This window comes from Manis javanica, chromosome 12 (assembly GCF_040802235.1).
Source record: "Manis javanica isolate MJ-LG chromosome 12, MJ_LKY, whole genome shotgun sequence".
Lineage (NCBI taxonomy): Eukaryota > Metazoa > Chordata > Mammalia > Pholidota > Manidae > Manis > Manis javanica.
In genome coordinates, this window is record NC_133167.1 from 41,573,158 (window position 1) to 41,598,210 (window position 25,053).

Here is a 25,053-nt window from a genome sequence, read left to right on the forward strand (position 1 = left end):
TTATTCTAGAATAGTGGGATAAAGTGCCCCCATCCCATACCTGCAAAAAATTTTTGCTTGTCACAATTTAGTGGGTACAGGCCAGGGATACTACTAAACATTCTATAGTATTCAGAACAGTCCCCCACAACACAAGATTATCCATCCCACAATGTCAGTAGTGCTGAGGATGAGAAACACTGCCCGAAGGTGTGCTAGAATCAGCAAAGTTCTAGAGGGGTTTATGTAGTCTAAAGAAATTATTTTGTGGTTGAGATCCCTTGTCTAGGGAACAGATGCTTTGCTAGGACCTGAAAGCTACATTTATCTCCCTTTTCTTCAATTTTCTATAGTATCTCAATGTATACGAATTATGCCAGTGACTTTCAAATGCATTCATCCATCCATGCATTCATTCAACAATTATTTCCTAAGCATGTACTGATGTCAGGCTTTCTTCTGGGCACTAGGATACCATGTGCAAGTAAACCAAAATCTTGCCTTTCATGGAGCTTATACTTGAGTGAGAGAGACACAATAAACACATACATAATATTACACAAGGTAGTAATAAAGTGATACTTAGAAAAAGAAAAAAAGAGAGAGCAATAATGCAGCAGGCACGCTATTGTTACTCCACTGCCAGTTCACACAGGGCAGGTGGGCCAGATAAACATCCTTTTACCCCACCCGGCCCCTTCACTTCCCTTTACCACCTTCCCTGAGCTCTGCCTTGGCAGATTTGACAACCCCTGTTGTCCTTTGGCCTTTTGTCAGCATCTGCCAGTGGAGAACACTGGCCAGAGGTTGGAGGGAGGAGGGAATAAAGTCAGGATACTTATATACTCCCTGAGAGGTTCCCTCTCTGAGGTTGCCTTTAGCTGTGTTCCTCTACCAATGGAAGGTGGCTGGTTGAAATAACTACCACCCTCCCCTTACAAAATTCAAGTCTTTGTAAATGATTTCTTTAAAAATAACTATCCTTGCATTACCTTATATAGAGTATTAAGGTATAGCTTCTTGGATTTGGAAGATAGAGTCCTTAAAATTTTTTGTTTTCCCCATATCCAATATTTAGATTAGGTCTCTCACCTCTGTCAAGAATGACATCCTCAGAACTCACAGATTGTTATTGTCACTAGATGGCAGCATATCTAAATAAGAGCCTTTTTTTTTTTTTTTTTTTTTTTTTACGGCGTAACAAGCACTTTGGAGCCTGATTTTACAAAAATAAGAGGTGATAGTAAATTTCAAAGGAAGGAAGGGAAGAAGGGAGGAAGGGAGGCCAGTCAAACTCAAGAAGAATATGAATAAATAACTGTAAATATAGAAAACTTGTACTTCAAAATGTATACAAAACATCATTATGTGATATCCTCACGTGACAGCATTTTGGAGATTATATAAGAAAATTTTAATGTATGCAATAACATTTTAAATGCCCAAATATTTTACTTATGTCTCACCATTTCTTTCTTTTTTCACATCCATTTTTGATGACTCTGTTTTGAAAGGGAATACACATAGAAGTATGATTATTAATATATAGCAGTTTCCTAAGTTAGTCAAAGTAGACTCATATGAATAAAGAACAAAATGATTATGTTTAGATACAGATGACAGGATTACATCAAACAGAGTGTAACTTTTGGTCAAGCCATCTAGTCGCATGTATGCACCTGACATCATCCAGAGCAGACCTGGAGCACTGCCTGCCTCTCAAGTTGCTGGTGAAAATCACAGCAAGCTGGGACAATACATAGACAGTGCCACTAGAGTTACACATTTTCCATATTTCCAGATCTACCTAATTCTCAACAAATGGAAATCCATGTAGCCATAGGATGAATGAGAGACTTTACCAAAGTTTTTTTTCTACACCAAAAAAGGCTTAAAATACAACACATCTTTAAATGATAAGTTACCCATTGCATTTAAACTGGACTGAATTTGTACTCTATTTTAACTAAGTTCATTCTATATTGAATAGTTTGAGTAATAGAAGCATTTTAATATCAAAACATTTTAATTATACTGATAGAGCATGGAATTTATTAGCAGTCAATACAATTAAAGCAGAACATTTGGTATGTGAAAATTTAATATGCTTACTAAGATAGTTAAATACATAAAATCACCATTTCCTATCACCAGTATTGCTGTAGCAGCCATTCCTGACACTATTTCTGTTCTCAATCATGGAGGATTTCCACTTTCATTTTCCACTTTATTATTTTTATACTAGTTAAATTTATTCCAATGAATATATAAATATGTATGTATATCAAATAATCAGGAAAACATTGCTTGTTAAAGTTTAAACTAGGTTAGCCTTAAATGCATCACTAATCTTAAAAGTTATTATTATAGAGGGATTTTTTGTTACTAGATGTAACTTTATGTAGCGTGAAGAAACTACTCCTTGGTTGAGAACCCTGGGATAAGAAATGGATGTTCTGTGGGAACTGTATCTCCCTTTTCTCTGAATATCTGTAGTACGTCACTGTATATTAATTCTGCCCATGATTGGCAAATGCTCCTCTGCATTCATTCACCCACATGTTCATTCAACAATTATTTCCTTGAGTACCTACCAATGCCAGCCTTTCTTCTGGGCACTAGGGTACAAAGTAAACAAAGTAAAACAAATCCTTGTCCTTTATGGACCTTATTTTAAGTAAGGGAGACACAACAAATCAATCAATCAATCAATCAATCTACCATATAAGTGATACTTAGAATACTAAAAGGAGCCCCTCTGAAACAAAAACCTCAACTACTCTATGTATCAATACCAAATTTTATCCTTGTTCTAAAATCAACATGCATTCTTTATGCTGAAGAGGGGTAAGTAAAAGAAAAATATTTTAGATTTAAAACTTTGTACCTTGGCTAAACATAATGAAGCGTCTCTGGTTGACATTGAAGTTAGCATTGCACAGCTGACATATAATAGCAACTCTGTTGTGTAGAGCAGCATGATGGAAAATAGCATAACCCGCCTCATCTGAAATGTTAATTGTTGAGCTTGAGGTTTTACGGCTAAATGTATGGAAAATAGCAGATAATCCTCTTTCAACGGCAGACTTCAGACCAAATGGGATACTCTAAAATTATCAAATAGGCCAGAATTAGTTTTTTCAAAATAAACTTAAAGTTTGGTTTAAGGGAAAAAAAGGACAATGAACTATGTTAATATAATCAAATAATATGTGCTCAATTACAGTAGATCTTTTCACAAGAGCCATGTGGAAAGAGTCTTACTGGACAATGATTAAAGTTGTTAGAGTTATAAAGAAACATGGAGACCTTTAAAAAATATTTTTGGGAAGTTTTTCCCCTTTTTAAAAGGAGAAGTTGTAGATAATTCTTTGGAGGCAATTAAGACAGTATAGACAACTATCTTTCTGAAATACTCTAAAAGCAAATGGATATCACTGGTTTCTTCCTCTAATTTAAGATCAGTATAACTTAGTAGTCTAGAAACTTGAAATATATAGATGTAGATAGTTTGTCTTCTTGTTCTAGGTCTCAAAATGGAGAGGTAAAAATGTCACTAAGACATTTTGACTAGTTTATATTTTAAAATTAAACTAACAGATTATTAAATTTAAAATTTTATGGACATTGAAACAAATAAATAGTAAGAAAATGCCAGGGTAACCTTTGAAACTGGTGAGCTCAACACTTAATTTATCAGTTCCAGAAACTGTAGATCAAGGCTTCTGGAAGCAGATGCAGAGATTTGATTCAGGATGCCGGGTTTGCTCCTTAGGTTTAATTCCCAGGACTGAAGCCCGGCTCTGCTGTTTACTGGCTGTGTGAATTGGGAAAGATCCTTAACTCACTGCACCTCAAATTTCCCATTGTAAAATAGGAATGGTAATGATAGTACTACTACCTTGAAAAGAGTTTGTTGAAAGGATTTATAATAGAGTCTGCCATATAAAATAAGCACTCAATAAATATTAGCCATTATTAAGATTAATCACAATCCAATTCCTTAACAGGTTGTTTGTATCCCTGCCAGAAATTCATAATCCAGAATTTTATAGCTTCTCAGCTGCTAAAAGGTGGAATTTTTGTTTCATACTGAAGACTTTATTGAATCTATTATTTATCCCAAAGTTAAAAATTTGAAACATATATTCATCTACAACATATAACTTCTTACACTAAATAATGTGGTAATTACTGAAATACCTTGCATTTCATAGCTTTTTCGAAACCAAATTTTTTCTTAAACTGTTCATGTAATTGAGCATCTGTCAATGGGAGTCTTTTCAATCTTAGACTGTTCACTATTTCATTTATGGCTCCCCACCACTCTGTCTTATAGAGTTGCTGATAGAAAGTTTCAAGTTCAAAATAGATCACATAGTAGCTATAAAAAAAATAAAGAAAAAACAAAGTTTTTCTGACTGAAGTGATTTGCTACTTTTTTATGATAGCTAAACTTAACTTTTTGTAACTATTAAATACAAAAAATGTAGTTTAAGTTTACTTGATTGTAAATATTTTAATAACACTATTATCAACTGTTATTAATCCAGTCTTTCTACCACAAGTACACTCTATATATTGACTCTCCTTCCCATGCCAGTGACCAGGGGCATTGCCTAAAAGTCACCAGAAAGCCCTAACTCTGGCTAGAGGAATTCTAGGTTTACCTTTTAACCATCTGCTTATGATCCTCTCACAAATCAATATATTAACTATTAACTTACAAATAAATACATTTGCTTTCTAAAGAGTTTTTCTTGAGTCTGATCTGGAATAATGCTTTGGGTAATGGCTTCTTTTACTCACTATGGTAGTGGACTTAAGAGAAACTCCAGCTCTGCAGGTCCCTGAGACATAGGTGGGCAACAGCCCCAGCCACCTATCGCTCTGGAATGGGGAAGTGACAATATTTTGAGTGACTCTTTTCCCTGGGATTGCTTCTCATCAGAGGCAAAAGAAAATGGTGGCCTTCCTCCACTTCTGCCCATGAGGTATCTTTTCCTACCCCCAGATTTTAGCAGTAAGTGCTTAGCTCCTGACTCTACCGCTGCCAATAGGAAGCCTCTGAATGTTCCTTGGTTTCTGCTGTAAATGGAGCTATTGATTCTTGACAGTGGTCATCCCCTCCTGGGGTTCTTCACTACTGTTCAAGGACTGTCAGTTCTCCTAAGGATGCCAAGAAGTTCATTCTATTGTACTGATTTCCAGGGAAGAGGTTCAGTGACTACGGTAAGGAAACTCCTTGACCAGAAGCTAAGGGGGAATCACTGGGCCCCATGGATCAGTTAAAGGAAAGTCTTAGGGAAACACTGTTGTGAACTAGTTAGAGGCTAATACCCTCTTTTCCTTGAACTTTACTTCAACCCCATTTTTCTGACTATAATAAACCTCTGCATGGATGGAAACATGCTTGAGGACCTATTCACATTTACTTGAGGTTGTCATTCTTCCTATCCAGCATCCTCTCCCCTAAAAGGAAATTAGACTGCAAGATGATAAACTAAAGGCTGTCTTCACCCATATCTCTCAGATACAGTGCCAGGCCAGACAGTGGGACTTGTCACTTTATCCATGGGCCCTGACCTGTGGAGGTGCCACCTTCATCAGTAGGGACTTCCTAACTTACTAGACTCCAGCCTCTGAAATCAAGGAACAGGCATTCTGAGTCCTACTCAGATTTGAAGGCTTTTCAAATCACAGTGATGATAAGCTCTACGATCTTAAGGAGCTATATGGATCAGACCTGGATGACTGATTTGAGTGGATGACTAGATCTCTAGAGGAAAACAGCTCACCCTCCCTTAGTATTACACACACTGATAAGAGTGGATACTGCAAAAAGATACCCCGAGTTCTGGAAGACTGCCTCCATCGATCTAGGCCTGGGTGATCCATCAATGATGTCCTTTAGTCTTTGACTGGGCCAGCTCTACATCATCCTGCTCCATGAGAGTCCCAGGGCCAGCAACCTCTGTCTTTTCATGTACTTCTCCAGGGAGTTGGCTCTGGCCATGAGAAATTACTATGGGATAAGAAGCTGCTGACTACCTTTGGGGCCCTGGCACTCACTGATGTAAAGGCATAACTCACTTTAATGGGCTTCACTTTATTGCACTTTGCAGATATTGTGTTTTTTTACACACTGAAGGTTTGTGGTAACTTTGTGTCAAGGAAGTCATTGGCACCATTTTTCCAACAGCATTTGCTCATTTTGTGTCTTTCTTTGTCAAATTTGGTAATTCTCATAATGTTTAGAATTTTTCATTATTATTATGTTTGTTATGGTGATCTTCAATACTATTGTAATTACTTTGGGGTGCCATGAATACCCCCATATAAGCTGCTGAACTTAATAAATGTATGAATTCCAACTGCTCCATTGATTGGCTGTTACTCCATCCCTCTCCTCCTCAGGCCTGCCTATTCCCTGAGAGACAACAATCTTGAAATTAGGCCAGTTAACAGCTCTATAATGGCTTCTAAGTGTTCAAGTGACAGGAAGAGTCACACGTTTCTCACTTTCAATCAAAAGGTAGACGTGACTGAGCTTAGTGAGGAAGCCAAAAACTGAGATAAGCTGAAAGCTGAGCCTCTGGGCCAGTAAGCCAAGTTGTGAATGCAAAGGAAAAGTTTTTAAAGGAAATTAAAAGTGCTATCCCAGTGAACACAGGAATAATAAGAAAGTGAAATAGCCTTATTGCTCATATATGGAGAGAGACTGATGGTTTGGATTGATCAACCAACTACAAAATTTCCTTAAACCAAGCCTAATCCAGAGAAAGTCCCTAATTCTATTTAATTCTGCAAAGGCCAAGAGAGGTGAGGAAGCTACAGAAGGAATTGGGAAGCTAGAAGGGGTTGGTTCATGAAGTTTAAGGAAAGAAGCCATCTCCATAACAAAAAGTACAAAGTGAAGCAGCAGGCGCTGATGTAGAAGCTGCAGCAGGTTATCCAGGAGATCCAGCTCAGATCTTTAATGAAGGGGGCTAGCCTCAACAGATATTCGATGTAGACAAAACAGTCTTTTATTGAAAGAAAATGCCATCTAGGACTTTGATAGCTACAGAGAAGTCGATGACTCACTTCCAAGCTTCAAAGGACAGGCTGAGCATCTTAGGAGGGGCTAATGCAGCTGATGGCTTTAAGTTGAAGCCAGTGCTTATTGACAATTCTAAAAATTTTAGGACCCTTAAGAATTATGCTGATTGTATTCTGCCTGTGCTCTATAAATGGAACAACAAAGCCTGGATGACAGCACATCTGCTTTTAGCATGCTTTATTGAAAATTTAAAGCCCACTGTTGAGACCTACAGCTCAGAAAAAATGATTTTCAAAATATTACCACTCACTGACAATGCACCTGGTCACCCAAGAGCTCTGATGGATGTTTTTTCATGCCTGCTAACACAACATCCATTCTGCAGCCCATGGCTCCAGGACTCATTTTGACTTTCAAGTCTTATTATTGAAGAAATACATGTAATAAGGCTATAGCTGCCATAGATAATGATTCCTCTGATGGATCTGGGCAAAGCAAATAAACAGCCTTTTGGAAATGATTTATCATTCTAGTTGCCATTAAGAACATCTGTGATTCCTGCAAGAGGTAAAAAAATCAATATTAACAGAAGTTTGCAAGAAGTTGAATCCAACCCTCATAGATGACATTGAGGGATTCAAGACTTCAGTGGAGGAAGTAACTGCAGATGTGGTAGAAACAGCAAGTGAACTAGAATTAGAAGTGGAGCCTGAAGATGTGACTGAATTGCTGCCATCTCATGATAAAACTTGAATGGATGAGTTGCTTCTTATAGATGAGCAAAGAAAGTGACTTCTTGAGATAGAATCTACCTCAGAAAAGATGCTGTGGAGATTGATGAAATGACCAAAAAGGATTTCAAATTTTACATGAATTGAGTTGATAAAGTATCACCAGGTTTGAGAAAAGCGAGTCCAATTTTGAAAGAAGTTCTATTGAAAGTGAACGCTATTAAACAGTATCAAGTGTACAGAAAAATAATTTGTGAAAGGAAGAGTCAATTGATATGGCAAACTTCACTGTTGCCATATATTAAGAAATTGCCACAGCCACCCCAGCCTTCAGCAACCATCAGTCAGCAGCCATCAACACTGAGGCCAGACCCTCTACAGGAAAAAGATTATGAATCACTGAAAGCTCAGATGATGATTAGCATTTTTTAGCAATAAAATATTTTTAAATTAAGATATGTACATTGCTTTTTAGACATATGCTATTGTACACTTAATAGACTAAAGAATAGAGTAAACATAACAATTACACGTACTGGGAAACCAAAAAATTAATTTGACTTGTTTAACTGCTATATTTGCTCTATTCCAGTGGTCTGGAACTGAACCCACAGTATCTCCACGGTGTGCCTGCACTCTTAGGTCACTGCCCAAACAGTGAAACAGACATAAATTTAACAAATACCAAGGGAAGATGGGATGATTTCTTCTAGAAGTTCAGTTTAGTCATCCAATACAAATCAAGCACCCAGAACCAGCAGGAGGCCGTCTTCCCTAGAAAATGGAGAAGCAAGAGGAGGCAAAGGTTGATGTGCCCTAAGAAAGTCTCTCACTGCAGAATTCTGTGACACCCCCCCCGCCGCCATCAAGGTTGGAAACACAACCGGGCATTAGGCTAACACTGGCCTACACAGAGATAATTGTTGGGGGCACGGAAAGCCTAGATGGCCAGCGCTATGAGGGAGCCCTCATCCAAGTACTGCAGAGTGACACTGTTCTCACTCAAAACCATGAGGAGAGTCATCAGCAGGGATTTTAGGGAAACCTCCTTTTAAAATAACTCCCTCCATATTCTTTCACCTAGGAATCTGTACCCAGCTTAGGGACTGTGACAAGGAACATCTAAAATTATACTTCCTGACAGGCCACTGTCACAAAAAGTTGATTTCTGACTTGCCTCCTAACATCCACAAGAGTATCATGATGCTGATATGCTCTTCCCAAAACAGGACATTTTAGTACCAATATCAATTTATCTATTTGCTCCATTAATTGTCATCTTAATAATGCATAAGTTCTTTTATTTTTATGGACTGTGAAATCCTGAGTATCTGAGTGTGGCCCCTATTTTTTTATTCTGGAATGGTGGGAGAACCTAACCTAAGTCAAAAATCAATATAGGATTTAGATGTTTCCAGGCATGACTAGGGGACCAGGGGAACTGATCCTGTTTTCATAAGGGACTGGAAGTCACCTAGGAAATACATCCTTCTGAAGAAAGAGAACATCAAGATACATGAGCTCAGTCCAATAACAATGCCCCTAAAATCCAAGAAGAGGGGAGATTTTGAGATGACATGTTTTTAATCATTCGGATTATTCTCTGGTCCAGCACCAACACAGAACAATCCCACATCATAGAATGGAACAACTGTAAGCAATATGAATTGAAAGATCTGTTTTTCACCAGACTGTTAGGGGTTCAAGGTAGCACTTTTTTAAGCCAAAACAGTTAGGAAAGAAATTCTCCTTCTTCACTGGATTGGCTTCGATATGTCTCAGTGGATGCATGCTACTTAGCAGGCCTCAGGAGGAGCCAGCCCAAAGGAGCCACCGGCTCCAACCAGGAGCAGCAGTGTTGGAGACAACAATGGCTTTAGTGCTGAGTTACCGTCACGGGGCCTATTGGGCTCGATGGGCCTAGCAGTGGATCATTACAGGGAGATCAGGCAGGAAAGGAAGAAACGGAAGATACCTCGCAATACCTGAGAGTACTGATTCAAGGGCCTATGAAGTTCTAAGAATAATTGTGTGGGAGTGGGTTTTACAGAGAACCAAAGGTTCTCTAGTAATTGGTACGGAAGCCAGGAAAATACTGATTATTACTCCACTTGTGGTTTTTACTTTTACTCCATGCTGGCTGGGTCTAACAAGCTTATGCTGGTTTTGAGAGCCTGTATATTCAAATCCTTCTATCCACAGTTTTCTAGTAGTGATGACCAAATGCTGTTCATTAGTCAGAAAGTAGAGAAACAATTCCATCATGTTATCTCATTGTTAAAATATGACTGGATCCCTTATAGTGTAATGTCAATGTGCTTATACCAAACATATTCCTTCACTCACACAGCCTCTCATCAAGTACAGCTTTCATCCCAGTTGCTTCCCTGCACTCCAGGATCACTAGTGTCCATCCAGACATTAGAAGCTGGGAGAATTTGCGAGAATAATCCTTTATTTAGATGTGCCTCCAGGACACAGTTTAGCTTGGCAAGTATTGTACATGGAGTATGTCAAAAGGTGCTGGCTCCCACAGCTAGAGATTCCTTCTCCACAGAGATGCACACCAACTGTCCATTCCAGAGGCATGAGATCGGCCACTTAACTTCCTTCAAAATCATGGAGGTAATCAGCCACATAGTCCTTGACTTCATCTCTAGTACCAAGTATGCATCCAGGCAGTATTCAATGGAAAGATCCACCTCTCATCCTTTACCCTGACTCTTCCTCTTCCTTATTTCTCTTATTTTTATCATTGTCATACATCTTTGTTTTTGTTTCTTCACAACCCATGAAGTCCCCCCAGCTTTAACCTTCAACTTACTGTACATAGACTTCTAGACCCACAGCTAAAATTCTCTTACCAAGTCATTGCCAAATTTAGAGAACTGTCTTCAGTCTTAAATTGACTAGGCTTTTTTCTCTGTTGAATTCGATGTTTCTAACTATTTCCATATTTTAAAAATTCTCCCCTTTTGGTTTCCATGCTATCGTACTTTATTGGTCCTCCTCTGCTGGAATCATTCATCTCAGTCTCCTTTGCTCTCTCCTTTGCTTTTCTCTACCCCCTTTAAAAGCTGTTGTTCTCCAGAGTTCCAGACTTAACCCTATCCTCTCAACTTCTTCCACATTACTAAGAAAACAAACAAAATAACACCAAAAAAACACAATTCCATATGCTTTTCAACCTTCAGTCTCTATCTCCAACACCAATGTTTCCTCTGAGCTCTTTTTCTCATATTTCCAAACTTCAGTGTCCAACATATGAAAACCCAAAAACACAACACACAAAAGACCCTAGCAATACTGAGAGAAGCATACCACACAAAAAGATGGCAGCATAATGAGACCTGGCAGAGGAAGAGGATTTTAAATTATCTCCTTTATGGAAATAAATTCACTGCTTTTCAGTGGGCCCAGGGGAATTGATCCTCTCCATCCCCATTAAGCAATATGTTAATTATAAGAATTAATTACCATCTGTAAGGACTATTACACAGAATGTATCAAAGTGCAGAAAGTAGTAAATATAACATTTAATACTTTGCTGAATCCATATGTCAATCACTGGGGGCTATTATTGTTCTAGAATCTCCCATCCTGAGGGTTTTAAGTTAGCCTCTGCATTTTGACACTTTGTTTTCTGCTTCAACAAGCTGGCTACTGTGAATAATTGCTGAAAGTACCTTACCTTTTTCCATTAAGTTCCATGACTGGTATTGAGTAATATTCTTTGTATCCTGAATCTTCTACAAATGTATTAGCAGCACAATCCCGTATTTTTTCTAAATTGTTCTAAAATATGAGTTGTGTTACTAAAAACACATCTTTAAACAAACTAAACAATTATGACTTCAGATGAAATTTTATACATGTAAATGACAAATTGTTAATATTATATCCCACCAGATCCTAATCATAATTGCATAGACTCAATCCCTACTTTGGGAGTGAGAAAAAAATACAAAAAGAAAGATAACATAGGGAAGGTAAAAAAGCAATGACAAATGAGCTATATAATGTTTACACTAAATTCCAGAGGGAGAATTATTGTTCCCAAACTAATCTTAGAGGAAAATGGAAGATTATGTAGTAAATCTTCAGGGATTTCTACTTCACTCTTTGATTAACTATTCTAGGGCAAATATGGTCCATCAGATGCCTGTAAGTTCTGCAAGGATGATAGCTGTACCTAGCTTATTTATCATTTTATCCAAGACATCTAACATAGTACCTTAGATATGGTTGCACTTAATTCATGTATGCCTTTTTCACAATGTATGAAAAAATTAGTGAGTTGGGAAGATAATCATTTGTAGAGCTGCCTGGTGCTTGTACCAACAGAGCTCTTTCTGGATAGAAAATAGGACAGAAGAGTTGTGAAATGACAAACGGTTTCAGAAACAATAATAAGTTATACCTTAAAATCTTCCAAAGCATTCTCAATTGAAGGGGTGCTGATATCAAATTCAATTCCTCCATGAACATGAAAATACTGATCCTCTTTGTAGTGAAAATTCTGGCATTTAAAATCTCGTCCGTAAATAAATGGAGGCAATTCTCGCTCTGTCTTGACCTTGTCATCTCCAAAAATGAAAACAAACTTTTACTTAAGAAGTGAAAAACAGTGCATAAACAATCACATTTTGGAGATCTAGATTCTTATTTGCATAAAGTGAAAAAAACCCACATGAAATGAAAATCTTAGTAACTATAGTTTATAAAGTAATTTGTGCTCTTATTGTATATTTTAAACATTGAAATATATTTACATCATACATTTGGGCAGTTTCTGTAGTTTCATTGTACAGACATTTCAAAAGAATAATCAAAACATAATTCTACTCATTGACTTCTGTGTGTGAGGTCAAGATCAATATTTTACCTCCAATTATTAGAAAAGATTTGAAATTCTGTGCCTTAGATGATCTTTGGTTAAATAAACAAAAATCTACCTGTTTAAGCCAGTTTAGGTAAAAAGGGACATTAAAAAGAAATAGGTTATCTCTCAGGTGACAAAAATAATGACCCCACTTTTCTGGAAAAGTAATGGAACTACACATATAACATTTATTTAAAAAATAATTTTCTAAAATCCTAGTAAGGATAGGTTTGCTCAATATTTTGACTTGTTAGCAGAATATAGTTTCACCAATATAAAGCATATAATGTGTTTTAAGAAATGTATAAGCTGTAGACAGAAGAATACAAAGAATAATGTAACACCCTAATTTGGAATTAATTATAAACATTTAGTCATATTTGCTTCCAAAAATCTAAGTAATAAACCATTGCAGATATAACTAACATTCTCTTTAAGCAAGTCCCTCTTAATTCCATTCCCTATCCCTATCCTGGGATAAGTGTTGTCATGAGTTGGTTTTTAAATGGTTTAGAGATACAGCTAATCCTGACCATTTGAATGCTCATGATAAAATTTTCATTAAATAATTTGCAAAATTTCTGCATAAAAGGCCCACTAAAATAAACCTAGATTCTTGGACACCAATGAAAATATATAAATTGTGTGCTGATCTGGGTAGGAGAAATAGTCTTCACTGTATTCCTGTCAGATTCCATTTATCACCTTTCTATTCTCTTGTATTAGTTTATTTGTTTATCACAGTGCTAAGACATCATGAAAGTTTTAAAATATGTTTTCATCTATTTTTCAGAAATATAAGACCATTTATGATCCTTTATGGCTCCATATTAATTTCAGAATCAGTTTATAAGTTTTCATCAAAAATGCAATAGGTATTTTGAGTAGAAGAGCATTGCATTTATAATTTTGTTGTCCCATCACAAACATGGCATATTTCCCTGTTTTCTCAGAACTTGTTTTAAGTCTTTCAATAGCCTTTCTAATCAGTATAAATATATACCAAGCACTATATACATATACCAAATATTTTTAATTACTTTGGAGATATCAAATTTTGTTTTTTCTTCCTAACAGCCTTCAGTTAGGTAACATGTCTGGACCCTCATACTAGAAACAAATTGAATTTAAATATAAATTTAACATCTAACTATATTTTATATTTGAGTTTTGGTGATACTCTTACCGGAAAAAGGCTGAAGCAGACTATGTAAGTATGGAACTTTCATCTTCTTTTTTAAACTTAGTAGAAATGGAGTCAGAAAACATATTAACTTTAGGTATCCTATTCCTCTTCTGATTTCTTTTTTCTTCTCAAAGTGTTTTTGAATAATCTTTTTTTGAAGATGTAATCTTTGCTGTAGTCTCTGGTAAGTACAAATATCAAGATAATCTTGATTGTATTTTACAGCATTAGTAAGCCAATAGGCTGTTTCAAATATAAAAATATTTTCATACTGTTGAACTTGTGTGGTACTGAATGTCAACTTTAGCATAATATTTTCAGCATATTTCATAAACATGTCTTTTTCTTCAGGACTGTTGGGATTGTATGTTGGATCTTCATTCATGTCTTCATCATAGATTCCATTAAAGTCTGGATCCTTTGTAATATCAATTAAACCTTCAAAGTAAAAAACATTTTAGAATAGTAAAAACTTCATACTTGGCTTCTGGATAATATAGCAGATTCAACATTGATTTCTTGAAATCCTACTAACATGACAGTAAAGGGATAATGAGAGGCCAATAAAATTGTTAAAGATGAAAAGCAGTGGATGAGTGGTAACTAAGCAAGGTAAAGCAAGATATAAATAGAATTAAAAAGAATAGATTTCCATTCTGTTTGGAGGAAAGAAACAAAATACCATGGAACAAAGTCCCACCTGTAGTTAGGGAAAATATGGAAGAGCAACCAGAAACTGTGATCCCCCTTTAAACAGGGAATCAGCTTCTTACTTGGGTAAAAGTATAATTTGCTTTTGCAAGTCCTATGTTACACATGTCTGTTTTAGCAGATAACAGAAGCTAAACATAAACCATGAAGAACTTGCCTGCAAACTAGTCATAATGAGTAAGTCAGAATTAAAACTTGAATTTACTCTACTATAAATGACAAATTTCCTTTGTAACTTTTTCTTCCCATTTATATGAAATTAAGGACTTTCTTGTTGCCAAATGGTCTTCTTAAAGATAGTTACATTTATAATACCCTTAATTTAGGCTTGAGAAAACTGCTTATGAGATAAAATATGACTAGAAAATGTGTAGTCTGTTTGTAATATGTGTGCCTTAAAGTGTAAAGGATTCATCAGTGTGCCTCCCTTTCTTTTCCTTTTTTTCTTTCTCAAACCTATTAAAAAGAAAAATAGCCAGAACACTCTTGGATTTTAAAAATGGCCACTATGATTCACCTTTCTTTTGCAAAGTTAGTACACCAGGCTATTAAGAGATCATTTAAAAATTCAAGTGTTTTGACAGTTGCTAAAATCTAAACTTAGGGAATCAATGTGGTCAGTGAGACACGGAATGGCTGAAAGGCTTAGGTACTGGAGACGCGTGGAACCTCTCTGCAAGGCAGGTCAGTGTTTGAATTAAAACAAAAAACAAAAACATTGTTTCAGACTGTGGTGACGGCGCAGTGCGAGTCCCGGCCACCTTGCCCGGAGAGCGCAGCTCCCGCCCCTCCTCGCCAAAGGGCTGCGCGGCGCAGCGAGGGGGGAGCGGGGCCGCGGCTGGGTGTCCGCGCGAGGAACCGGGAGGCCCGCGGCACTTTCTCAGGCCCACACTCGGCGCTTTTCCTCCAGGCAGGGGGCCGGAGGACACAGACCAGTCAACAGAAAAGATCTACATAGTTTTTGACTGTTTACTATTGACGTCCCTTTGTTTTACATCGCTCTCAACAAAAATTTGCATTGTGCAGTAGGAGAGAAGAGACCTATAGATACAGCATTTGGGGAGCAGTTCCCCAGTTAAACAGCAAAATTTCTTCCTGATTCCCCTACAGTGCGGTGTGCCAGTCGGAAAACCTCGCTCTTGCCTCACTCCTAAAATGAGTACAAACAGCAAAGGTCGCCAGACAGGTGAGGAAGGCCTTTCAGGTGAAAGGCAGAGAAAGCAATGTGAGGGTAGAGAGGAGGAGAGGAGAGGGGAGAATAGATTTCGGGGGGCAGTGAAGTGCCTAGAGGAGAATCGTTCGGTTCAGATGGGACCAGGAGGATGAAGGTGTGCAGAGAGACATCGCTAAGGAAAAATGGAACTGCTGCACTACCTGTGAGAGTTTGGGCTGAATTAGTGATAGGTACATGGAAAACTAACCTTATTTGTTTTTATAAAAAGAATGCAATTGTTCATGTCACAAAAAATGAAAAGTTATTAAAGAAAGGAAATGTGATCATAGCACATTATACAAATCATCTGGGAAGACAGGTACAAAGTTATAATAAAGAGAAAAGTGAGAAAGGATTTAATAAAAAAATGGATATAACTGAATTTGGAGGATTACGGAGGGGGAACCCAAGATTCCATCATTTTAACCTCCACGCCAATTTCACTTAGTCTTATCTCTTGCCCAGCTTTTGCCCCTGACTCCAGGTTCTTTTTCAATACCTAGTACATATCTTTACTGAAATGCCAAAGAAGCACTCCCAAACTAAATTCACCTTTCCTCTGTCCAAAATTTGCTTTTCTTTCATTCCTTATCACAGCTATGGTATTATTTATCTGTCAGTTCCTCAAACTAGAAACCCAAGAGACTCTTCTAATTCCTTTTCTCTTACATTCTGTTGTATCTACTTAATTTCTACATATTTTGAAAGTTTACGATTTGCCAAGCACTGTATAAGATGCCAAGAATTTAAAGACAAGAAAGACATACTTTTCTGTGCTGTCAAGAAGGTGCTAATAAGGAAGAGAGAGATGAAGTCAATAATTTCAGTACAAAATACAGTGTGCCCAAAACAGAGAAGGCTGGGTCTGAATTAAGTCTCAAAAAGTAAGTAGTAATAATCTGGAGACAAATATAGAAGAGTGAAGTGAAGTGTCAGAGAGAAGGGCATTCCAGACAGGACAGGGAATTAACAGAGGCATAAAAAATAACCATTTCACTTTACTAGCCGGTGGTATTAAATTACATCACCTCCCTCTCTCTCTCTCTCTCTCTCTCTCTCTCTCTCTCTCTCTCTCTCTCTCTCTCTGTATGTTTCCTTCTCTGTTTTCTATTTTAACAAAAATTTCCCCTCTCACATTTTGCTAACACAAGAATATCTTTTCTTTCTTTCCTCTCATCCCACAAACTTCATATAATAAATCCAAGAATCCAAGAATTACTCATATCAAGGAACCCACCTTACTTAAAATCCCCTCTCAGAAAACTGGCTAATGTTCCCAGATTTTGATGTGCTCTATTCCCTACTGCTGTTGCAACTAAGAGTAGTTGCTGGTGGTTTTGTACAGTGCAAAGCTATAGGAGAGGTAAAGTTTAACTTGGCCAGACTAATGCCCAGCATCTGCCCTTCCAGAAAAAGAGCTGGCTCCCAGAGAATCCTTGGAAATCCACCACAGCATAGCGATAAGGCATCACATGGTCGCGAGGCCTGAACCCAGTCTCCCAGTCATGCAAGAGAAGGAGCCATTTTCCCAAACATGAAAGATGACATAGGAGCACTTGCTGTTAGCTTGTTGTCAATACAGCTGCAACTACAAGGCTTGGACCCCAGCTCCCTGATCACGCCAGTGAAGGAGTGGCATTCCTCCTCCACCTCCAGCACAAGCTGGGAGGATAGGGCTGGAGCCATTTCCATGAGTCACACTGTGTATCAGAAACCTTTTGTTCCCTCCTCAATTCCCCCTAGACCAGATTTTTGACTCCTGCTACTGTTACATTGACCAGCTCCGCACAGATACAGCCTGATCGCACTTAGCCTCAGATGCACCACCTGGGTTCTTATTTTTGCCCTGGGGCTTCTCTGCCACTGCTGTGCTAGACTTCTGATGGTACCCATTCAGTCATTCTGGTGAATGAACAAATCTGAAAGTGCGTTAAGGTGTTAATCCCCATACAGCCTTTGGCCAATGGGTGGGGGGGAGAGTCAGGGGTTACATACTCCCCTCTCCATCCCTTGGGATGACAATTCTGAAGCATGTTCTATGTGACTCCTTAGAGTCTCCTAGCAGAATGGAGCTCAGTTGTCCTTGCAGTGAAAGCTCAACAACACATCCTTGGATTGATGCTCCCTCCTTTTCTACACACTTTTCCTGTTCTTCATTTCTGTTTCCTAGAGTCATTTCCCATAAACTACCCCGACCTAAACCCTAATTTCAGGCTTTAATTTGGGAGGTTATCTAGGCTAATACACACATTGTTCTTGCATCCTGGCCCTTGACCTGGTGTTTCCTTAATCATGCAGCATGAAAGCCCCACAGCCTAAGAGTCCAGGTCCCTTTCCCCAAGTATGACATTTGGTCCTGCAGGATTTCAGTGATGTGTCCGTGGGTTTTCCCCATAAACTCTGCTCCAACAAGACTGGTGTGCTGGAGGACTAGTGCTGCTTGGTCATTTACCATTGTTTTCCCTGTACTCTCATTACAGAGCCTGAAGCATGCCAATGCTACTGGGTCTTCAGCAGACTCCTAACGGGCAGTGAAGCGAGAAGAAAATCTCTATCCTGGTATGATGCTCATCTTTGATGGCCCAGCAACCAACATATAAATATTATAAAACAAAATTCTGTAACATAATCATTTTACCCAAGGTGCATGGTGGTAGAGTGACTGCATTTGGAAGATATTTGGCCTCATTCATAAACAATGAAAAAGGGATTAGAGGCAGAGAGAGCAGTCAGAAGGCAGTTGCACTATATAAAGCTAGAGAAAAGGGTATTCTGTTATCAGGGTTTTGTAGCAGTAGAAATAAACTAAAGTGGAAGATATATTTTAGAGGTAGAATCACAATAGTCAAGATATAGTTTCCCAGTCAGGAAAAAAGAATTAAGTAGAAAGGTTCCAGGACTGATATTTAGCTGCTATGTGCATGGCCACACTGGTTGATAAAATAGTGAACCTTTGTATATTGTTTGGTAAACTGAATTGCTATAGCCTTGGCGTCTTTGAATGCTTCTTCTCTGGGATCTTCTAGAAAGACCCACAGTCCAGCAAAGGCTATATATGATAAGCAGGAGGTCTCTGAGGTCCTGCTGCAGCATTATGGCTAATACCTGTTCTGATTGATCATACAGTGCTCATGCTGTACTGGTGGTTAAATATGAATATCATGCTGGAAAATGTAGGCAGCAGAAGATAGGCAGCTTTAGTCCCTGGTGCTCCCCTAGTCTACCTACAACTTGATTAGAATGTTCCTAAGTATTTTTCATCTATCTACTCAACCAGGAGCACCACTGAAAGGGAACCCTCAGAGAAGGTGGCCTCAGATATGACAAATGCTGGGCCATGAAGTCACTTGATATAATTGACTTTGTTATCCACTGAGTAGGAATTCTCTGCCAGTTATACAATAGGGCATGTGCTCCTTCCTGAATGGCCTTGTCTCTTATTATTTATACTCTCCCTGGATGATCCAAAGGCTCTTCTGACTCTAAAATGTGCACAGCTCCTCAAAGTGTACCTCTAACCCTAATCACTGCCTGGAATTTGACTTCTACTATGGTAGTTTCCACCTAGATATCTGAATCTAAACAGGCTTGTTGTTTCTTTGCCAGTCAAATCTGTCAGCTTTGGCCTTTGCCATGCTTGACACATGACAGATGGAAATCATGGTTCATCAGTTTCACCTCCTCTCTGATAAGAGTCCCACATAATCTTTGTGAAATGGAAAGAAAAGCAAACTCAATTTATATCAGCTCTCCCATTTTTGGAAACAACTGTCCACTTCTGCCTCTCCTTAACCTCCATGGAGCTTGGATCATCATGAAGTTCCTGCTGTCATCTTGATCAGGAAGGGCAGACCATGTAGCTTCACTTTCCAGACATATCTCAGCCAATTCAAGTAGACAGAGACATCATCTGGCTTGTGCAATGTTCCCTACCATCTTCCAGTGACAGAAGGGTCATAACCTACTAAAATGGCATCTTCTTAATTTGGTCACATTTTATTTACATGATTTGAGCTAGACCTGGAGGTCCTAAACTACCAGCAATGACAGCACTTCTGGATGAATGCTAACATGTTTTTAAGACTTCAACTATGCTGTATTGTCATTCTCTTCAACAACGCATCCACATGATGCCCAAGTGTCAGTGGCCTTTAAGAGGGAACTACGAACTACCAGACCAGTCAAGGGAATGCAGAAATAAATGGAATTCATTAGATATTATTGGCAATATTTTGAATTTCTTCATCTTATTCACATTAAAGATCTGAACAAGAAAGGATTTATTAGGTTCCAGTTACGGATATAATCTCTTAGAAGCCCAGATCCTCCAATATTATGATAACACCTAGACAGAAGGCATTAATTAGTGCTGATTCCAGCACCACAGAGTGAGTAATTTTCTCCTGGAGAAGAATTTCTGCCTTATACTCACTACACCTGGTATCTGCTCTCAACAGAAGTTGATTACCCTGCATGGAAATGAGAGCTATTAGCTATCTAAATTGTCTTTGAGACACAGAAGTACCATCCTCAAGAGACTATACTGCTTGTTGGTGCACTCAGGCTAAGAGCCTGAAACAAGACGTCTGAAAGCCTAACACACAGCAGGTGAGTCAAGCTGCCTTACTGTCATCAAATTAATTTTATTCTCTGGCATTTGAATTTCATAATAATCCAGCCACAGGTGCAGTAAATAGCATACAAACACTTTGGTAGTTCAGGTCCTAACCAAGATTTGGATGTTCTCAGTGGTGTGGGGTGCTGGAGGGGGTGGTCAGGAATGATTACTCTTTAGTAGCCATTGCACCTAGACACCATCCTGATTGGATACTTGGGTACAGTCAAAACATTGAGCAAGGTCTACCTGTGACACCTTTGCTGAGGGGCTGCTCCCTTAGTTCACATTTATTAAATCACTTTGGGACATCCATGCTAGGCTTAATCTCCAACCTGACCTGGTAATGGTAGAAGCCCTTTCAAGATGTGTAACACCCTGCCCCATGTAAATGATTCACTGATTCAATTCAATTCATTTAATGTAATTTAACAAATTCTGTTGATGTCTACTATGTGTTAGGCATTGTTTTAGGCACAAAACATAAAAGGATAAACAAGGCAGGTAAGGGCCCTCTCTTCACAGGGCTTACACTTAAGCTTTCTGTTTATTTGCTCTTGACATCAGACAGTTTTGTGTCTTAGCAAGAACAAAAGCTCAATGAATATTTGTAAAATGAAAATATCAAACTAGAGTCCTTTGTGAACATACATATGTATATATTTTGTGTGCTTGTGTATAATTTTTGGTTTAGCTATCAATGACAGAGAAGAAAAAAATTAGGAAAGAAAACAAACATCTCCATGAAAGTAACTCATCATATTAACTGCATTAAATATTCAAATGATCATAATTCTTCCAAATTCTACTGAAGCTAAGAAAAAATTAATTTGATTTTCAAGGCATTTTCTTTATAGCCAGATTTAATTGACAAACAAGTTTTTTCCCAATAATTTTCTCCCCAATTACATTTCTAATTCAGATAATAGTGTTTCATTTCCACCTGATTTACTATTAAAAAGTTCTATTATTAGTTCTATTTAGTCAAGAGAAATCTGGGAATTATGGGAGAATATTAAGCCCTTTCTGTTTTAATAAGATTATGCAAAAACTCCTTGCCATATTAAGATTACATATAAAAATAAACTGAATAAAGATTGAGAATATTTTTGCATAGCAATACCATAATGTGCAGTCAATTTCAGCAGATTTTGTTCTCAGAATAGCCAAGAAAGGAAGTATCTGGGCAACATATTATTCCTGAAGGACGGGGTGTCATCCTTTTTCAATTTCAGATATGATAAAATCTATGTAAAATCTGTTGCCATGTTCTCTCTTGCAGTCAAGTGAAATTCTAACACATGTTTAAAAGAATTGAGAGTTACTTTTAAGTTCATGCCAGCAAACTGTGGAAATTGACATAGAAAATTAGATATATCTGATCAACTAAAGCAGTTCAAAACAGTGTCTGGGACATGCTTTTCCCATTTCACTCCTTATTCTATTTGGCCTGCTGCAAAGGAACTATGGGAATTTGATAAAAAATTTACATATGCTAAAGGAGATGCACCAGCACTCAGTAGTATTGAGTGTTTATATATTGGCTGTGTGGCCCTGAGGAAGGAGGAATTTAAAACTTAGGTGAACCCAAAATAAATACTTATGAGAAACCACATGTTACTGAAGTACCAAAGCTTAGATTGCTGATGCACATCTGTCCTTAACTTCAATTCTTCTATCATTCATTTCTGAGGTTTATGAAAATGGCAATGTAGATGGCTAACCAATCTGGCAATCATTTTGTTTTCAAGTTTGGGATATTCTCATTGCACTCCAATTCAACCCTTGGATCTATTACTAATTTTCCTACTGAGGCCCTGTAATACAGAAAGTATAAACTGAAAACTCTCCATCAGGCTTTTGAAATCTGTTTTGCAGAAAATGGAGATTAAGAGAAAAGAGGTAAGATATCTGACTTAAAACATAATTTTTGGTGACACTGAAAAGTCTTTGGAGTTTAAAAAGTCTCTTTAAAGAAATGCAGCTAAATACATAAAACTGAGTCTTAGATAAATTACTTTAAAATTTTAAAAATGGCTATTAAAAATAAAATGTGTTAAATTCTTTTACCTGCTGAACTAAATACTGCAAAAATATCTTTATTTGTCTGAGGCTTCCCATCTGGATCAATGTCCATGGTGGTACGCCACAATTCAGAGAATCTGGCTCGTTTTTCTTTGGGCATGTATATCCCATGCCACAGTGCTTTTAGCATGTAGTCAATATTGATCAGAATTTGTCCAATTCTGGTATCGTAATAAGCTGGAGGTAACTGACAAGAAGAACTCTGATCATAATTAGCTTCTAAACTGATTGAAGGAATTTGATTTAAGCAATAAATTCCAACAGCCAACTCCCTTATGATCTGATGAACCTCTCTATAGTCTAAGAGGGCAGTAGGGTCCACAGGAGTCAGCAGGATTGCAGTAGAGAAGCCCACATTATTCATTTGACTCATAATTCCGCATGGGATGTCTAATTGAGAGCGTACATCTTCTCTGGCAGACAACCAGCTAACTAGTGCAGTAGTCAGCAACTCTTGTACTTCACTATGCTCATATTTTTCAAAAAAAGCAGAAGCATTTCTCTGTACTGCTAAATTTTCCAGGTAGGTTTCTTCATCTTGAACTTGATCATATCTAGGTAATCCCTTTATGGGTAATCTTAACATTTCTAATTAATTCCAGTATGTCCTTTCTGAAGTTTCTGCAATGAATAAAAGACAAGCAATAAAATTTGCCATGGTAATGAAGCTGGATTTCTCAAGAAACAAATCTGTATTTTTCATCTTCCATTAGGTGAATTGCTTCATGGTTAACCACTACATGTTTTTCAATATTTTTTTAAACAGTTAAAAAATTGAGTTATAGTTGGCATACATTTTATTTGTTTCAGGTGTACAACATAATGATTTGATATTTGTATATATCACAAAAGTCTAGTTAACATCTGTCACAATACAGTTACAGAATTATTTTTATCATGAGAGCTTTTAGATTTACTCTTAGTAACTTACAAATATGTAATACAGTATTATAAACTATAGTCATCATACTGTACATTACATCCCCATGATGTATTTATAACTGGAAGTCTCTACCTTTTGACTCTTTCACCCATTTTGTCCACTCCCTACTCCCCCACCTCTGGCAACCATCAATCTGTTCTCTTTATCTTGATTTGATCCCACAAGTAAATTAGATCATATGGTATTTGTCTTTCTCTGTCTTACATTAGCATAATGCCCTCAAAGTCCACCCAAGTTGTTGCAAATGGCAAGATTTCATTCATTTTTATGGCTGAATAATATTCCATTGTATATATTTACCACATTTTCTTTACCCATCCATCCATAGATGGACACTTACACTGTTTCCAAATCTTGGCTATTGTAAATAATGCTGCAGTGAACATGGGGGGGTGGGTGCATACATCTTTTTGAGTTAGCATTTTCTTTTTCTTCAGGTAAATACCCAGATGTGGAATTTCTGGATCATATAGTAGCTCTATTACATTTTTCAATCTTAAACTAATTGCAGCATAAGAAAGTTGAAATTTGAATTAAAACGACTACAAGTGTAAAACGTTTAACATTAGCCATGTTTCACTTTTCAAAAACAGGCAAAAGATACTAAAAAGTATGTCAAAAAGAAATGTTTATATATGAAAAGCTACTGTTACATACCTATTTTTTTGTTGTTGGAGAGTTTTTGAATGTTGTTTTCAGCTTTTAATGCTTGAAAATAAATACCTGCTTAAAAGAAAAGGGTAAGACAAGAAATGCCTGCTTAACTTTGTATTTCTGTGCCACTAAATGCCTCTCTGTTCCTGGAATAATAATAGCCATAAACACCATTTATTGAACATCTATTTGCCCAGCTCTTTAGATACACTATTTTATTTCTTTGTCTTCTCTTATATAATGGTTCTCAAAATTTAGCCTGCATCAAAATCACCAAGGGTTTGTTAAAACAGATTGCTGGACCCCACCCTAGAGTTTCTGATTCAGTTGGTTGGGGTGGGCCGATAATTTACATTTCTGGGAACTCAGCGGTGATGCCGTGCAGCTAGCTCCACCCTTTGAGAACTCTGTTCTGCCGGGTAGGCCTTCCTGTCCCCACTTTAAGGACGCAGAAACGGAGACCAGGAGGCTTACAGAACACGCGCCTAAGGTGTCACACCGTCAGAATCAAAACGAACCCAGGTCTGCCCATATGCAAGTCGTATGCCCACACTGACGCGGGAAGAAGGGAGGTACAGGACAGAGAAGAAACCTACTTTGAAACGACTGCTGTCTGGCCCAGGAGAGGGCGGCTGCGTGCACGGGCCTGAACCCTAGTCGGGAACCGACGTGCGCGACGGCGAGGGAGGGAGGCAGCCGCCGCGGCGGGGGCTGCGAGGGCCTTTCTGAGGCGAGGCCCGCGGAGGCCTGCTCGCCCCGCGTGGCCGCCCGGCCTTCCTGGGGGCCCTCGCAGTGCCCGGGCGCGGGTGGAAGCCGCCGGTCCTCAGGCCCTGGGGCAGCCGAGGCGCGCCTCAACGGGGCGCCCGTGTGCGCCGGGTCAGTGCCACCCACCCGCCGGCGTCAGGGCTGCTCCCTGCTGCGCACGTTCTTCCCGTACGGCCGCCCCCGCTCCCACCCACCGGATCGGGCCGCATACACCGCACGTTCTCTGATACTTGCTACCTTCACTGCT

General features: G+C 38.2%; 1 protein-coding gene across 11 annotated transcripts in view; it reads right to left on the reverse strand.

Moving 5' to 3' along the window:
• ANKAR (ankyrin and armadillo repeat containing) overlaps window positions 1-24,772 on the reverse strand; it is a 71,123-nt gene extending 46,351 nt beyond the window's left edge. For 7 of the 11 annotated variants that reach the window (XR_012123639.1, XR_012123638.1, XR_012123640.1 and 4 more), the window contains exons 1-9: window positions 24,638-24,772; window positions 24,045-24,110; window positions 22,430-23,065; window positions 13,821-14,258; window positions 12,173-12,336; window positions 11,444-11,547; window positions 4,183-4,363; window positions 2,867-3,086; window positions 1,446-1,481 (exon numbers count right to left, since the gene is read on the reverse strand). Coding sequence is in view for 8 of the 11 variants with exons in the window: in XM_073218524.1 (XP_073074625.1) it covers window positions 1,446-1,481; window positions 2,867-3,086; window positions 4,183-4,363; window positions 11,444-11,547; window positions 12,173-12,336; window positions 13,821-14,258; window positions 22,430-23,030 (1,744 nt within the window). In the remaining 3 variants the exon portion in view is untranslated. Of the gene's footprint in view, window positions 1-1,445; window positions 1,482-2,866; window positions 3,087-4,182; window positions 4,364-11,443; window positions 11,548-12,172; window positions 12,337-13,820; window positions 14,259-22,429; window positions 23,066-24,044; window positions 24,114-24,637 lie in introns of all 11 variants that reach the window. The other 4 variants (XM_073218523.1, XM_073218527.1, XM_073218526.1 and 1 more) reach the window with 4 other exon arrangements.
• Between the last annotated feature and the right edge of the window lie 281 nt (window positions 24,773-25,053).